Source organism: Mirounga leonina, unplaced genomic scaffold, assembly GCF_011800145.1.
Source record: "Mirounga leonina isolate KUSES-001 unplaced genomic scaffold, KU_Mleo_1.0 Mir_507, whole genome shotgun sequence".
Classification (NCBI taxonomy): domain Eukaryota; kingdom Metazoa; phylum Chordata; class Mammalia; order Carnivora; family Phocidae; genus Mirounga; species Mirounga leonina.
The window spans coordinates 2,873,577-2,888,257 of record NW_023270789.1 but is presented as its reverse complement, the minus strand read 5'-3'; the positions used below and the strand labels follow the sequence as shown (position 1 = coordinate 2,888,257).

The following is a 14,681-nucleotide window of genomic DNA, read 5'->3' as shown; positions in this document are numbered from 1 at the left end:
CTCTCGAGTCAACTTGTTTCTTTCTACCCACTGAGAGTCTCCACTTTTGGTTTCTTCAGCTTCATTCTCATTTCAGCATACCTGATCTAAGCCCTCAAACTAGGCAGAAAGCGTGGATTCTCAATACTTGTTCATTATTTCCCCATCTCTTCTTGAAAATGTGTACATTTTCCCGTACTATTGATGATGTCGCTTGGGTTTCTTCCAGGATAGTGCAAAAACGCCTTTGCTTCGAATAGTCTGGGCTCGAATCATATTGGATGAAGCCCACTGTGTGAGGAACCCACGAGTGCAGACTTCCATGGCTGTGTGCAGGCTCCAAGCCCAGGCCCGTTGGGCTGTCACTGGAACCCCCATTCAGAACACCTTGTTGGACATGTATTCACTGCTCAAGTGAGTAGAACTCCTCAGCATTATGTAAATGCGAACCGAGTCAGTTAACCCTTCATCATTATTCCTTATCATGACAGAGCTCCAGAGTGTGCCAGATTATCTCGTGTAGCGGATGGCAAGCTTCTCGACCTTTAAAGGGTAAAAGAATTCATATTTAGGAAAAGATAATCAGTTGATGGACTGGCAGCTACAGGACTGTGATTACATCCAGCCCCTATATATGGAAAAATATAGGATGGATTAAAGTGAAACAAAAGTCCTCTTTCTTCAGTCCAGTGAATGTTTTGGGCTTTTTCTATTTTAAAGCGTATGGCCTAGGGTCAGGCCTACAATTTATTTGAAGCAAAACAGAAAAGAATGCTGATTTTAAAGCCCTTGCTTTTATTCAAGTAAGCCCATAAGAGGATATGGAATTTCTTTGCTGGCCTTTGAAGCCTTAGGAATAAATTCCAGCTATTGGTTATATGTCCTGTTGTGACGATACTGATATTGTTAATGGAAAAATTCACATTTTGTAATGTGGTTTTGTTATCAACTTAGATTCTTTTGATGTGTCTCGCAGAGCTTTGCTATGAAATTCACTGTTAAAAAATGAATGATGGATGTAACAGAAAGATTGGATTTGTTTCTCATCTCCGGTGTTTCCTTGGACCCTTATTTACTCCTTGAACCATTCTCCAATTCTTCTTTCCTACTTTCTGTCTTCTTCCTCAACAAAAAAAGATTTCTCCGTTGTTCTCCATTCGATGATTTCCGACTGTGGAAGAGCCAGGTTGACAATGGTTCAAAGAAAGGAGGAGAACGGTTAAGTATTTTAACCAAGAGCCTTTTGCTGAGGAGAACAAAAGACCAGCTGGACTCCACAGGCCAGCCCTTGGTAATCTCGTTTATACTTGTCCCTGGGGGAGGCCAGGGAAGGAGGCTGACATGTCCTCAGTTTGGCTTGAATAGGCATCTGCTTTGCTCGGGAGCCTCTGAGTGTCCCATCTCCATGTGAGCGGGCCCTAGGTGGCCATGTGTCACAGCCATCCTGTTTTGCGGGCCGGTGGGAGAGCTGTCCAGGGCTTGACTAGGTTTCCAGTGTCCGCTGTGGGGAATGTGCTCTGTAATGCCCAGGTCATTTGTCTGACTTCACCAGCTGATTTCTTCTACTCCTCCAGGTGATGCTGCCCCAGCGTAAATTTCAAGTGCACCATTTAAAGCTTTCTGAAGATGAAGAGAATGTGTACAGTGTCCTTTTGGCAAGATCAAGGTGTGTGCAGTGAGGAAGCACCTCACATTGATTGTGTGATTCCTGTCCTTGCTTGGGAGGGAGTTAAGGGTCAGGTTTCCGCAGACTACATTTATCGTGTTACTGATGACTTGGATGTCCACGTTCCTTTTTCTGTTTGTTTGTTTGTTTGTTTGGTTTGGTTTTTAAATGCCCCTTTCTCTCCCCTCACCCGCTCCCTGGCGTATCTCTGTCTCGTATACACACTGAACCTGTTCTTCATTGGCTTCCTGGCGTAGAAGCCAAACAGTGTGGTCGCTGTGCACCAGGTGTGTCTGGTCCTGTGGGACCATATTGGGAAAGAACATCTCTTTGACCTCTGACTTGCTACTCAGCATCTCATTGGAACTTAAAACAACAAACTGCTCTATAATCCTTCTTGTCACATGTTCTCTGTACTTTCTCTAAACCTCTTGTCCTTCCTGAAATTCCAGATTTACCCTCTCCCACTTGGTACTTCTCACTTCCAGTGTGAATATGTTTTTTTTTCTCTTTGTAAACCTAATGTAATATTATCGTATTTATTGATAAATATAAACCAATATTAATTAACATTACAATAATGTGTTACAAATTAATAGTAAGTTGTCATCAAACATGGTATTTATACTATTAATATGTTTATTGACGATTAAAAAATGATTTGGTTTTTAGAATAATTAATTTTCATTACCTTTGGCCAGTGCTTGCCATGAGCCTGACTTTATTTAATAAGTCTTAGTCAAGATCCTACTGTAAGCACAGTGAAGCAGTGACCCCTGGTAAACCTCTTTGGTCTTAGCAAACATTACATGTGCATTTTCTCTTTTGATCTGAGGCAGGTCAGCTCTGCGATCCTATCTAAAAGGGCGTGAAGGTGGGGGCAGCCAATCTGGAAGAAGCCCTGATAATCCATTCAGTAAAGGTAAGTGGTGGACACTCATAGGTACATACAAGTAATGAAGATGTGGATTTAGATCCGGTAAAATTACAGCTACAGGACATTATGAATGCTTGGTATCAGAGACTTGACCTTAGCTAGGAACCTCAGACCAAAGTAAAATAAGCTGATCTGCCATCGCCAGACCTGGTTATCTAAACTTCTTGTAAGTTACTCCTGAAATCTGCGTTATTAAAATGCAACTAGGGGGGCGCCTGGGTGGCTCAGTTGGTTAAGCGACTGCCTTCGGCTCAGGTCATGATCCTGGAGTCCCGGGATCGAGTCCCGCATCGGGCTCCCTGCTCAGCGAGGAGCCTGCTTCTCCCTCTGACCTTCCCCCCTCTCATGTACTCTCTCTCATTCTCGCTCTCTCAAATAAATAAATAAATCTTAAAAAAATAATAATAATAAAATAAAATGCAACTAGGCCCGTAAAGAAAACCAGTATTTCGTTTGGCTTCCTTGATAGAGAGGTCAGTTAGAGCTATATTATTGAATCGCAGATCAGAGAAGTTCAAAACGGCCTCTTTTCAGTTTGTGATTCTTCCCCCTATTTCTGTTGTAAACCCTGTCCTGTTTCCTGTGGTTTGTGTTCCTTCGTGGAAGTGGCCCAGGAGTTTGCTGGGCCCCGGATGGTGGCAGACTCGCAGAGATCCAGCACTCCCCACGTACTGTTGACCCAGTTGCTGAGACTTCGCCAGTGTTGCAGTCACCTGTCTCTCCTGAAATCGGTAAGAAGAGCCCTTCGTGTGCTCCCCCACAGTGGCTGCCAGAGAGGTCCATTTCAGTCCTCTGTAACTGGGGTCCCGCCTGCCTGGTCAAGGGGAATGGCGTTTTGGGGTGTTTCTGTGTTCTGGTTGGGGCAGAGAAGAGGAATCTTCTTTATTTTACTTTATATTAGTTCTTATTGATCTTGAGATAATTCCCATAGGGTTGAGAACAGCTTTTACTGTTTTTGTTTTTGTAAATAAACTTTATTTTAGAATGGAAAATGTCGTTTTGTTAAACTGTTCATGAATACTTTGGTATTTTAGGATGTCATAAAGCCAATTTAGCTACTAGTTTTTTCTGCCTTCAGGCGGTATTGGGGCTCTTAAGGCTAGTCATGAAAACTCAATTGGAACTTATGCAATTGGAAAAGTTGCCAATAGAGGCACATCCATAATTAAGATGAGTCTGTTACTCTTTTTGAAGAGCTGTGGTAATGTGTTTTGATTATCAATAGCTTAATTAACTATACTGCTTTAGCTGGGGAAAACAGAATGATCATGTAATCTGTCTGGCAAATCTCTCAGAAGTTCCATCATTTGATTTATCTTTCATCTGGTGAAAAACTTGCAAGATTACATTTTAATCAGTTTCTCTGAGGAGATACCGATGATGAATTACAAGACATTTTGCTGTGTGAAATGTTAAACAATCCGCACTTCATTGGCAAATAACGTGGCTTGCTGCCTCAACTGCCCACCTGCCCCCCTACCCCGCTACCCGCTTCCTGTATTCTCTTCAGGCCCTGGACCCAGCAGAACTGAAAAGCGAGGGCCTCGCCCTTTCTCTGGAAGAGCAGCTCAGTGTTATGACGTTGTCTGAACTCTGTGACACGGAGCCGTCTCCCCTCATTTCCCTTAATGGTGAACAGTTCAAGGCAGAGCTTTTTGAGAACACAAGAGCGAGCAGCAAGGTACTTTTGTCACCTGTGTTCTGGTAGAAAAACTTGGATGTCCTCACACATTTTGCATGTGTGAGAGTGACACGTTTGTCCAAGCGTGTACAGCCGGTGCATGGCAGGGCTAGAACTATGAGATTTGAGCTGGTGCAATTCCCCCTTCCAGCCTTAAATTCTCATGTTATTTCACGAATAAAACGAGTCTTATTACATAGTGGGCTTTCAGAGAGTGATTTGGGCCAGCCCCGGCAGCAGGGTAGATTTTCTGTCATGGATCACTGGGAAAGTTGCTTATCAGGTTTACACCAGCGACAGGGCCTCAGTGAGTGAGGACTTTGTTCCGGGAAAGCTTTAAAGGAAAATAGCAAAGGCTTGACCCCAGAGACTATAATACATCTGATTGCCAATTGCTTGGACTTGTTGAAAGGCATCCATCTGTGAGTATTATTTCCTAAATTGCCTTCTATCTTCGTTAGTCATTTTGTTCTATTTTCATTAAAGCTTTTCAAGGCTGAAGCGTTGTAGTAGAGGAAGGCTGAGGTGTGCTGTAACTTGAGTCCTGCCTTTCTGTTGGCTGGTTTGGAGTATACGCCGTTAGTCTGCGTACCCTGAGAGTGGGGCCAGGCTCGCTCTCAGCTGCTGTCTGAAGCTGCCATTCCCAGCCTCAACCTCTCTTCAAAGGTGCTTTTTTTTTTTTAATGTAACTAGAAATGAGGTCACTGCCAAGGGAATGGTGTTACTTAAGAATTACTTTTAATTAAATTTTGAAAATATTACCGAGGTCTTTACCACTAGTAACGGAGAGAAACCTAGGAAGAACACCATATGTGGACAAACCTCATGTCGTCGTAGCACCTTTAGAGTTAGATACTCTGTTAAAACTTAGAGTCCTCATAATTTGTGTGCCTCATCTAATACTTGGGTGGTATTTATTCACAGGGCTTTTTAATGCAAGCCTGTTAATAGTGGTTCAAACCATTTAAGGTTGTTTCACGCAGGGAAGGGAGTTTTAGCAGCCCACACCTAAACTCATGCAGAATGTTCCTGGAATTTGACCCCAGCTCATGGACCGTGAGTCCGGCTCTTTCACTAAAAGTTTTCTCAAAATCCCCATGGCCCGCTTTTTCGTGTGGCGGTCCGAGCACTTACCACATCCCACGTTGCCAAGACACCAGGGGCTTCATGTACCTGCTTTCTTTCTCCCTGTGAATTCAGAATGGTCCAGAATGGTCCGTCCTCACTTCCTGTCCAGCACATTTGTTGAGAAGGCAGCCTCACGGGTGGTGGGGGCCTCTGGAGGTGAGCACTCGAAAAGGGCAGTGCGGGACGTAAGCGCGGAGGGCACCTCAGAGTTCATCTGGGGCAGTCCCCTGTTTCAGCGATGAGGCGTCCGCACTCTTCACCACGAGTCCCGAAGGGGTACAACAGAAGAGCTCTCTTCATCTCCTGATTCCTGGTCCTTTTCTTCCTCCTCCACCATCCTGGGGATGAACTCCAGGGCCCGTAGAGGCTTTCAAAAGGTCATTTGCATTAGCAGTTGGGAGGGATGAATCCAGCTGCTTTCCCAGCTCATGCTCATGTGTTCTTACCAACCGCTCCCTGGGGACTCAAATGTGCTCTGAGGGGGTTTGATAAATGCCCAGAGAGCTTTTGGGGGAAGCCTTAGCAAGTGTCGCTCGGACTGGGCGGGCCCTCTTCTTCAACAGCCTTTGGAGCAGGCCCTAAACTGAGTAGAGCTCTTTCACTTTCTCTGTCTGCAAATGTTAGGATAGTACCTTCTCTGGGCTGCCTACGTGCTGGACGCTAGGGGCACGAACCAGAAACGAAGCAGTCATATGCTGGCTCTGCTTCCTTGGAGCCCCTCAAGTCATGATAGCAAGAGATGACTGACACACAGTGGGTAGTGTGAAAAAGGCCACAATAATAGGAACAAAAGGAGCCCGAGTCGCAGGTAGGCAGTGGGCACCTAACCCATACTTTGGGCTTAGTGAAGACCTCCAAGAGTGACGTCGATCTGACATGGAAGGGTGTTCTAGGCAGAGGGGACAGAGTGGATGAAGATGAGACAAAGCATGGCTTAGCGGAGGAGGAACTTTGGTATGACTGGAGCATCATTTGAGGAGGGGTAGTGAGCTAGGAGGCTGGAGACATCAGCTGAGGCCAGAGCAGCATGGAGCTGGTAGGTCATTGTCAGGAGCTTGGGCTCGATCCTCAGTGGGAAGGCCCTCCAGCCAGGGGAGGGAAATGACAGACTGGCATTTTTAGAAGTAGCCCTGGGGCTGCAGAGAGGAGAGTGGCCTAGAGTGGGGTCAGACCAGAGGCAGAGAGGCCACTTTAGGAGTGCAGGTGAGGGATGATGGAGAAAAGCAAATTTGCACCCACTTAACATATACTAAATTAACATTTCCCAGATTTCATCTCTGTTGGTGGAATTGGAGGCAATCCGAGGAAATTCAGCATCCCAAAAGAGGTAAGTGTGTCATTTTGTTATCCAAGTATTGTTCGTGATGATTCAAGAAACTTTGATATTGCTGATAGTTCCAATCTCGGCTTTTTAGAAATCCAGGACCTTGAATCCTCCTCAGCAGAAAGCACTGAGGTTACAGCGCACATTCTCTCTGATTTCTAGTTAATGTATTTGTGGCATTGATTGAGAAGGAAGTCCCTAGAGGGTCAGAGTGAGCTAAGCATCTGGAAAAGTGTTTAAAAGTAGAGAAGCAGCTAAAGAAAAGCAAGGGAGTGACAGGTGCAAAAGGCAGGGCGAGGTGTGGTATCGGAGAGGGAGCCCTGTGGTGCTGGGAATGTTCTTGAGCTGGGTGCATGGATCCATTCATTATTTGTTATCCTTACATGTGTGTTATGGATCTGCGTTTGTAGATGTGGAATGTTTTGATTCTAAAAACTTGACAACCCTAATTAAAACATAGCATGGGGTGTGGGGGTAGAGATGTCCCAGCAGCTTGTTGTGGCTGCCAAAGGGAGGGCGGCCCACATATCCCTTTCCTGCAGGACCACAGATCTCCAAATAATAGGAGGCTGTGGTCCTTATTTTAGGCCAGCCACCACTTTATTGTGACCTCATTTAGCATGAGACGGATTATACCCTGGATACGAAAAACAACTGGAAGCATCCTCACCTTAAAATGTGACCTAAGCGTGTGCCTTTGCCCCGCAGGGGACAGAAGGCCTTTCCTGGTCTGCATCATCTGTTCCGGGGGTTGACGTTTTGTGTTCTCCTTCCTTCCAGTGTCGTGGTCTCCCAGTGGACCAGCATGCTGCAGGTTGTAGCGGGCCACCTCAGGAAGCATGGCCTGACTTACGCCACCATCGATGGCTCTGTCAGCCCCAAACAGAGAATGGACTTGGTGGAGGCCTTTAACAGCTCCAGGGGCCCCCAGGTACGAGCCGGGCATACCAGAGCTCTGTCATCTGTCATTGAGATCACCTTGTTCTCAGTTACACAGCGAGAACTGCCCTGTAGCAGCTCAGTCTAAACACATTCATTGCCTTGATCCCTCCACATGCTTTTAATTTATTAGACATTTATTGGGGAGCGTATTGAAGAGTGCAGCTACTTTAAAGAGAAGGCAATACGAGGGCTAAAAGCAGAGGAAGAGCAGAGCTGATTGGCTCAAGTGATCTTTGTGGAGGGAGGCAAGCCTTGAAGGGTAGGTGGGAGTTTGATACGAGGCAGTGTGGGGAGACTTGGAGGGACAACAAGAAGGTGGAAAGCACTGGTGGCCTGGGGCGGGGGGGGCAGGGGCCAGGAAGAGCAGCAACGGCAGGGGGTGGGGGTGCAGAGACCAAGGGAGTGGACAGACTCTGGTTAATGGAAAGGTCATTGAGCCAGGCACTCCGCCCCCCCCACACCCCAGTGCTCTAAATTGTAGCGTTTGTGTATTTTAGCAGGCAGACAATTCGTGTTTTCAGGTTGAGTCACAGAAAAATAGGAAGTGAGAGTTTTCTTAAAGGTGAGGCATGGGAGATTGCATCTCAGAGTTTTTTTTGACAGCAGAGGGAACTTTGGTGGGATCATGGTACTTATCTGTATTGATCTTGGGCTTGAACCTGAGACAGAGGGAGAGATGTATTATGAGATCAGATCTGTATAAAGGGAATGCCGTGCTTTCTTTTGAAGGTTATGCTAATCTCTCTCTCGGCTGGAGGTGTGGGTCTAAACCTGACTGGAGGAAACCACCTTTTTCTTCTGGATATGCACTGGTAATGACTCTGGATTTTTCTTGCATTGTCCTAGCATAGGAGGGAGGGGGCGGGGGGTGGGGGTCAGGAGGGGGCGCCAGAGGGGTGATGGGGCCTGACTTGTTATGGTGAGGATGCTGTTTTTGTATTATGCGGATGCCTCTCCTGCATACATATTTACAGGTCCTGGTGTGTATAGGGTCTGGGGCTGTTGATGGCCTTGAATTCCTAAGCAAGCAAGGCTTCGAATGACTGCTTAAAATAGCATTCACCTTATTGTTAATCTTACATCTGTTTCCATGGAAACTGGGAAGAAGGCTTTTTCTTGTGGCTAAGAGCTACATCGCTCAGTTTTACCTCTTCAAAATACCATATTTCACGCCATTTGTGGACGTCCAAGGAAATCTCAACCCCGGAAAAGACGGAGAAGCTTTATTCCAAAAGGAAAAGGAGAAGGAATTTTCTAGTTATGTTAGGAATACACTTAACACAAGGCCCTTGGCCACGCATGTAGTATCAACATTGGGAGCCTAACCGCAGATTTCCTAGAAATAAGATAAATACGTTTGTGTGTTGGTAGGAGAAAAATGTCATAATTAGTCTCCGTTTGGGGTTTTCCAATTATGCCAAGCAGAGATTGCTGCACATTTGTCTGATTCTCCAGGTGGCCCAGACTGACACACACACGGGCCAACCTGGTGTCATCTTCCGGGAGAACGTGTTTAGGTCTTAGGGCTCCCTGATACGTTTGAGGGAGGAAAGCAGAGTGCGAGTTAAATGCTGATTTCTGGGGGCGCCTGGCTGGCTCAGTCAGTAGAGCGTGCAACTCTTGCTCTCAGGATTGTGAGTTCGAGCCCCCTGTTGGGTGTGGAGATTACGTTAAAATCTTAAAAAAATAAAGAAATGCTGTTTTCTGAAATGGAGATATGTTGTCCAAGATTTTAAGGAGGTAAGATGAGGAACCAGTTTGGAGTTGATAGCCTCTATAAAGAAGGAGAGAAATTAAGTTTCTTCAGTTGAATCCCAGAATATTAAAGTTGAAAAAGGTGTTCTGGGACGCCTGGGTGGCTCAGTCGGTTAAGTGTCTGCCTTCGGCTCAGGTCATGGTCCCGGGGTCCTGGGATCGGGTCCCATGTTGGGCTCCCTGCTCAGTGGGGAGTCTGTTTCTCCCTCTCCCTCTGCACCCCCCAGCTTGTTCTCTCTCTCTCTCTCTTACTCTCTCAAATAAAGAAAGAAATCTTTACCAAAAAAAAAAAGAAAGAAGGAGAAAGATGTTCCCTATCATTAGGCAGCCCTCACATTTCCAAGTAGGAATCTAAAGTACAGAGGATTGAGGTGAGGTGACTTGCCTGAGTTCATCCAACTAATTAGTGACCAGACTGGAGCACTGGTTCACCTGTGTTACTTAAAAGTTGTCAGCTGATGGTGGTGCTGAGTTTCTTAGTCAAGGGCAAGAAGGTATCTGACACTAACCTTTCTGGGGCCAACATAGCAGGGACAGGGATTTGCAAACTCTCTCTGTAAATATTTTCGGCCAGATGGTAACTGTTTAGACCTTGCAGGCCACATAGGTCCCTGTCCCGTATTCTTCACTGTGGGTTTTTTATTTGGACTTTTTTCAACCCTTTAAAACCATGACCACCATGTTTGTAGCTGCAGAGCCATCCAGAAACAGCTGCAGGTTTTAAGAGACATTTAGAAAGTAAAATGAATGGACTTGGTATGTGAAAAGGGAGTAAAGGCTCTGCCCAGGGGACTTGCCCACCCAGTCCGGGGTGTCCGCACCTTTGAGCCTTGCCTCTTTGCTCACAGGAATCCATCACTTGAAGACCAGGCCTGTGACCGAATTTACCGAGTTGGGCAGCAGAAAGATGTTGTCGTGCACAAGTAAGTAAAGGCATTCCAGGACTTAGGCCTCTTCACAAGCTTTCCTTTCGTGCAAGTCTTTCTTGGGTGGTGTTTTAACAGAACATGAAGTATTTGGTGGTCCCTTGACTAGTGGATGCTCCCGAGGCCCGCCTCATTGGTGCTCACAGTCCAGAAGGGAACACAAGCAATTTGGGGGTGACCTTGGGGTTAGTGCCTGCGAGAGAAGAAAAGGCTTGTGTATTAGGGCTAGGGAAAGTACCCTCCTCCCCCCGCTTTATTTGTTAATTTTTTGCTTTTAACTTTTAGGTTGACGTAATTTCAGACATGTAGAAAAGAATGTAAGAGTTCTCAGAAGAAGAATGTCCCCCCAAAAATCTTATTTGTAAAAATAATACCAAAAACTGCTCGTATGCTATACCATGTATACCGTGTAGACTTTTTTTTCTGGACCATTTGAGTCAGTTGCAGCCGTGGTGCTCCTTTACCCTTAAATACTTCAAGGTGCATTTCCGTAAAATAAGGACATTCTCTTATATAACCACAGTAAAATGCTCAAAATCAGAACGTTAACACTGATACAGTGCTGTTATCTGAGCTCTGGGCTTTGTTCCATTTTGCCTCTTGTCCCATTGAGGTCCCTCACAGCAAAGGAAAATCCTAGAGCCTGTGTAGTCTTGAGTTGTCATGACTCTTCTGTCTCCTTTAATTTGGCACACTACCTCAGTCTTTCTTTGTGTTTTATGACATTGACATTTTTGAAGAGCACAAGCCAGCGATTTTGTAGAATGTCCCTTTCTAATGCGACAGTCCACTCTAGCAACGGACCTCTTTTTCTCCTTCCTTTTCAGGGCCAGGTTTCCTGAAGAATTAGAAATCACTGACTGTCTTGACTTGATTACCTCTCATATTCATTCCTCAGCCTTTCACCCCTGTGGCTCCACTGAAACCACTCTTGTTTTGGGCCATCTGTGAATTCCAGTTGGCCAGTTGCAGAGATCATGCTGGTTTCCCTGTCATGAGCTCTCACCTCACCCTGTATGCGCCTCCCTTAGTAGTCCTGTCTACTCCAGGAAGTCCAAAGAACCTTCCTCCCCAAGGTCTCCAGCATCAGATCTAGATACCCAAATCCCTGCTGACTCTCTGACTCCGAGTGTGCACATAACCATTAGTCACTCGTGCATTCGTCTCATTCAGCTCCTAAATCTTAACACCTGTTGAGCATTCACTGTGGAGCAAGTACTATGACATGTTCCAGGAACTCAGAATGTCACATACTGAAGTGATATACCGCCTCCTATCTCAGGAGACTTAGTATCCCTGTAACCAATCCTAGAGCCACAGACTAGGTTCCTCCCCTTTACTCCCTTTTCACATACCAAGTCCATTCATTTTATTTTCTAAATGTCTCTTAAAACCATCTCCTCCTTCCCATCCATACTGCCACCTTCCTCTTCCAAATCTGAATTTCTTAGCATGATATGCAAAGCCACTCACAGTCTGGCCCCCCCCATCCTCTGGAGCTTCTGCCATTGCTCTGCAACATGGTGGAGTCCTTTTGACTTAGGTTCTCGCCAGACTGGACCACCTGATCTTCCTCCGACATAACCGTGTTCTAAACCCGGCCATGATTTTTCCACATTCCCGTTCCCTGGGACGCCCTCCCTCTGTTCCGTCAGGCAAACCCTTGCTCATCCCACAAGCCACACATTACGAGTTCAGCCTTCAGTAGAGCCTTCCCCGAACACCACAGATGTTTCCTTTTACTCTTTGTGCACATTGGACATATGTCTGTAGCACTTTTCCAGCTTGTATGGTTGCTTATTTTCATGCCTCTCTTCCTGTGTTCCTTTTGAGAGCACAAGACTGGACTGTATGCATCTCTCCATCCTTAGACCCAGGACAGCACATGGCGTATTGTAAATGCTTAGTCAGTGCTTGCTGAATGAGGCAGTGACAACAGTGTCATTTCTTCAGGTGGTAAAACCTGTTTTCACTGTGAATGAGCCAAGAAATAAGACACTGTACTTAGACCAGCACATAGGCACCTGGCAGGAACTTGATAAACTTTAAGGCCTTCTGACTTGATCAGCGTTGAGCTTTTTGAGTGAAAGCTGGATCTCTGCACTTTTTTGGATAGGGATATCGTTTGCCTATTTTGGCATGTTTCCAATTACCTTAGTTTCAGAAAGAAATGAAACATAATTGGAGTTGCGTCATTTTAAACGGGCACATATTTAGTCAAGGTTGTTTGGATCTCGTAAACATGGGAGTTTTTAACCAAACCTAAGACAACTTAAGTAGAGGAAGAAATCTCATGTAAAAACTAAAGCATAAATAGAAGTGTGAATATGTTATTAAATACGCTGTTTTGGGTTTCTGATTATTTGCTTAATCTGGTTTTTTTTTGTTTTTTTTTTTTAGATTTATTTGCGAGGGAACAGTGGAAGAGAAGATCTTACACCTCCAAGAGAAGAAGAAAACTTTGGCCAAACAGGTCCTATCAGGATCTGGCAAAACCGTCAAGAAGCTGACTTTGGCTGACCTCAAAGTCCTTTTTGGCATCTAACTTCCTGTTTCTAGGGCTCAGGGTGGTGCCACTGAGGGTGTGCAGTAGGGTCTGGAACAGTGACCTGCACGTGGCCCTCTGAGCCCTCCTCGGCTTCTCATTTCACTGGCAAGCCCTAAGCCCTCCGCGGAAGGTGGCGCCATCTTATCCCCGGAATTGGGCGCCAGTGATCATGTTAACCACTTGATTCATCGGTCAGGTCAATCAGTCAACTTATTGAAGGGTGACTTAGAAACCAAGGAATGACTTCAGAAAAAAAGAACATGCCTTAGAGTTAGATAATTTTGGAAAACGACACCGGGGGAGCTTCAGTGAAAGCTCAGAAAGCCCTCCATTGCCTTGTTCTTCTCAGCTCATGGGGGACCAGTGTTCCTGCCCTTTCCAACGCCGGCTCTCCCTCTCTCCTGCCAGTGAGGCTGCTCCTTTTAACGCCGGGCAGGGCAGAGAGAGGACCCCGAGGCCAAGCCTCTGCAGCTGTCTCCAGCCACACCGTTCTGCCGCACCGGCGTCAGAGCAAGGAGCTGCTTGGTCCCAGAACAGACGTCTGGTATGGGTGCCCTCGTGCCATCCAATATTGGGTATCGCTTCACTTCATGGGGTTCCGTCGCTTCCCGTTGCTAGAGTGTTATGTGCTGCTTGTGAAATAAAGTTTACTACCGGGCATTTTTTCAGTAGAGGCAGACCTCCCTTCATTGCGCCTTGCAGATACTGCATTTCTTGCGACAGCATTTGCTCACTTCGTGGCCGTGTCCCATTTTGGCAATTTTCGCAGTGTTTGCAGCATTGTTCTATTTGAATTGCTGCGATCTTATGGTAACAGTGGAACAGATGAGGAGCTGAGGGATGAGCCAAGACTGTGGATTCTTGTGATGGACACTACCCCTGGTGAAGACACTGTGAAGATCGTTGAAATGACGACAGAGGATTTAGAATACCACATAAACTTCGTTGATACAGCAGCGGCAGGATTTGAGATGATTGACTGTAATTTTGAAAGAAGCTCCGTAGTGTGTATTCCATGCTACGGAGAAATCATTCATGAAAGGAAGAGTCCATCGATGTGGCAAACTTCACTGTCATCTTAGTGTAAGAAATTACCGCAGCCAACACCCTGACCAGTCAGCAGCCATCGACATTGAAGCAAGACCCTCCACCGACTCGCTGAAAGCTCAGATGGTGGTTAGCAATTTTAGCAATGAAAGATTTTTTTTTCAAAAAATGTGTTTATTTGTTTAGAGAGAGAACACGCATGAACAGGGTGAGGGGCAGAGGGAGAGGGAGAGACTTTTAAGCAGACTCCGCACTGAGTGTGGAGCCCAATGCGGGGCTTGATCCCACAACCCTGTGATCACGACCCAAGCCAAAACCAAGAGTCGGACGCCCAACTGACTGAGCCACCCAGGTGCCCCAGCAATAAAAGATTTTTTAATTGGGCGCCTGGGTGGCTCAGTTGGTTGAGCGACTGCCTTCGGCTCAGGTCATGATCCTGGAGTCCCGGGATCAAGTCCCGCATCGGGCTCCCTGCTCTCCCTCTGATCTTCCTCCCTCTCATGTTCTCTGTCTCTCATTCTCTCTCTCTCAAATAAATAAATAAAATCTTTAAAAAAAAAAAAGATTTTTTAATTAAGATATAATACTGTTTTTTAGACATACTGCTGATTTTATTTATTTATTCATGAGAGAGAGACAGAGGCAGAGGGAGAAGCAGGCTCCCCGCGGAGCAGGGAGCCCGATGTGGGACTCGATCCAGGACTCCAGGATCATGACCTGAGCCGAAGGCAGTCGCTTAACCAACTGA

The 14,681-nt window shown here is 46.0% G+C and overlaps 1 protein-coding gene across 2 annotated transcripts in view; it reads left to right on the top strand.

The window, feature by feature from the left end:
• Positions 1–14,080, top strand: part of TTF2 (transcription termination factor 2) — a 39,861-nt gene extending 25,781 nt beyond the window's left edge. The window contains exons 13-23 of one of the 2 annotated variants that reach the window (XM_034990204.1): positions 209–393; positions 1,117–1,270; positions 1,554–1,645; positions 2,485–2,567; positions 3,189–3,313; positions 4,093–4,263; positions 6,660–6,718; positions 7,496–7,646; positions 8,387–8,469; positions 10,261–10,335; positions 12,739–14,080. In XM_034990204.1, coding sequence (XP_034846095.1) covers positions 209–393; positions 1,117–1,270; positions 1,554–1,645; positions 2,485–2,567; positions 3,189–3,313; positions 4,093–4,263; positions 6,660–6,718; positions 7,496–7,646; positions 8,387–8,469; positions 10,261–10,335; positions 12,739–12,883 — 1,323 coding nt within the window. In that variant the 3' untranslated portion in view covers positions 12,884–14,080. Of the gene's footprint in view, positions 1–208; positions 394–1,116; positions 1,271–1,553; positions 1,646–2,484; positions 2,568–3,188; positions 3,314–4,092; positions 4,264–4,749; positions 4,930–6,659; positions 6,719–7,495; positions 7,647–8,386; positions 8,470–10,260; positions 10,336–12,738 lie in introns of those variants that run through there. The other variant, XR_004676474.1, reaches the window with a different exon arrangement.
• The last annotated feature ends 601 nt before the right edge of the window (positions 14,081–14,681 follow it).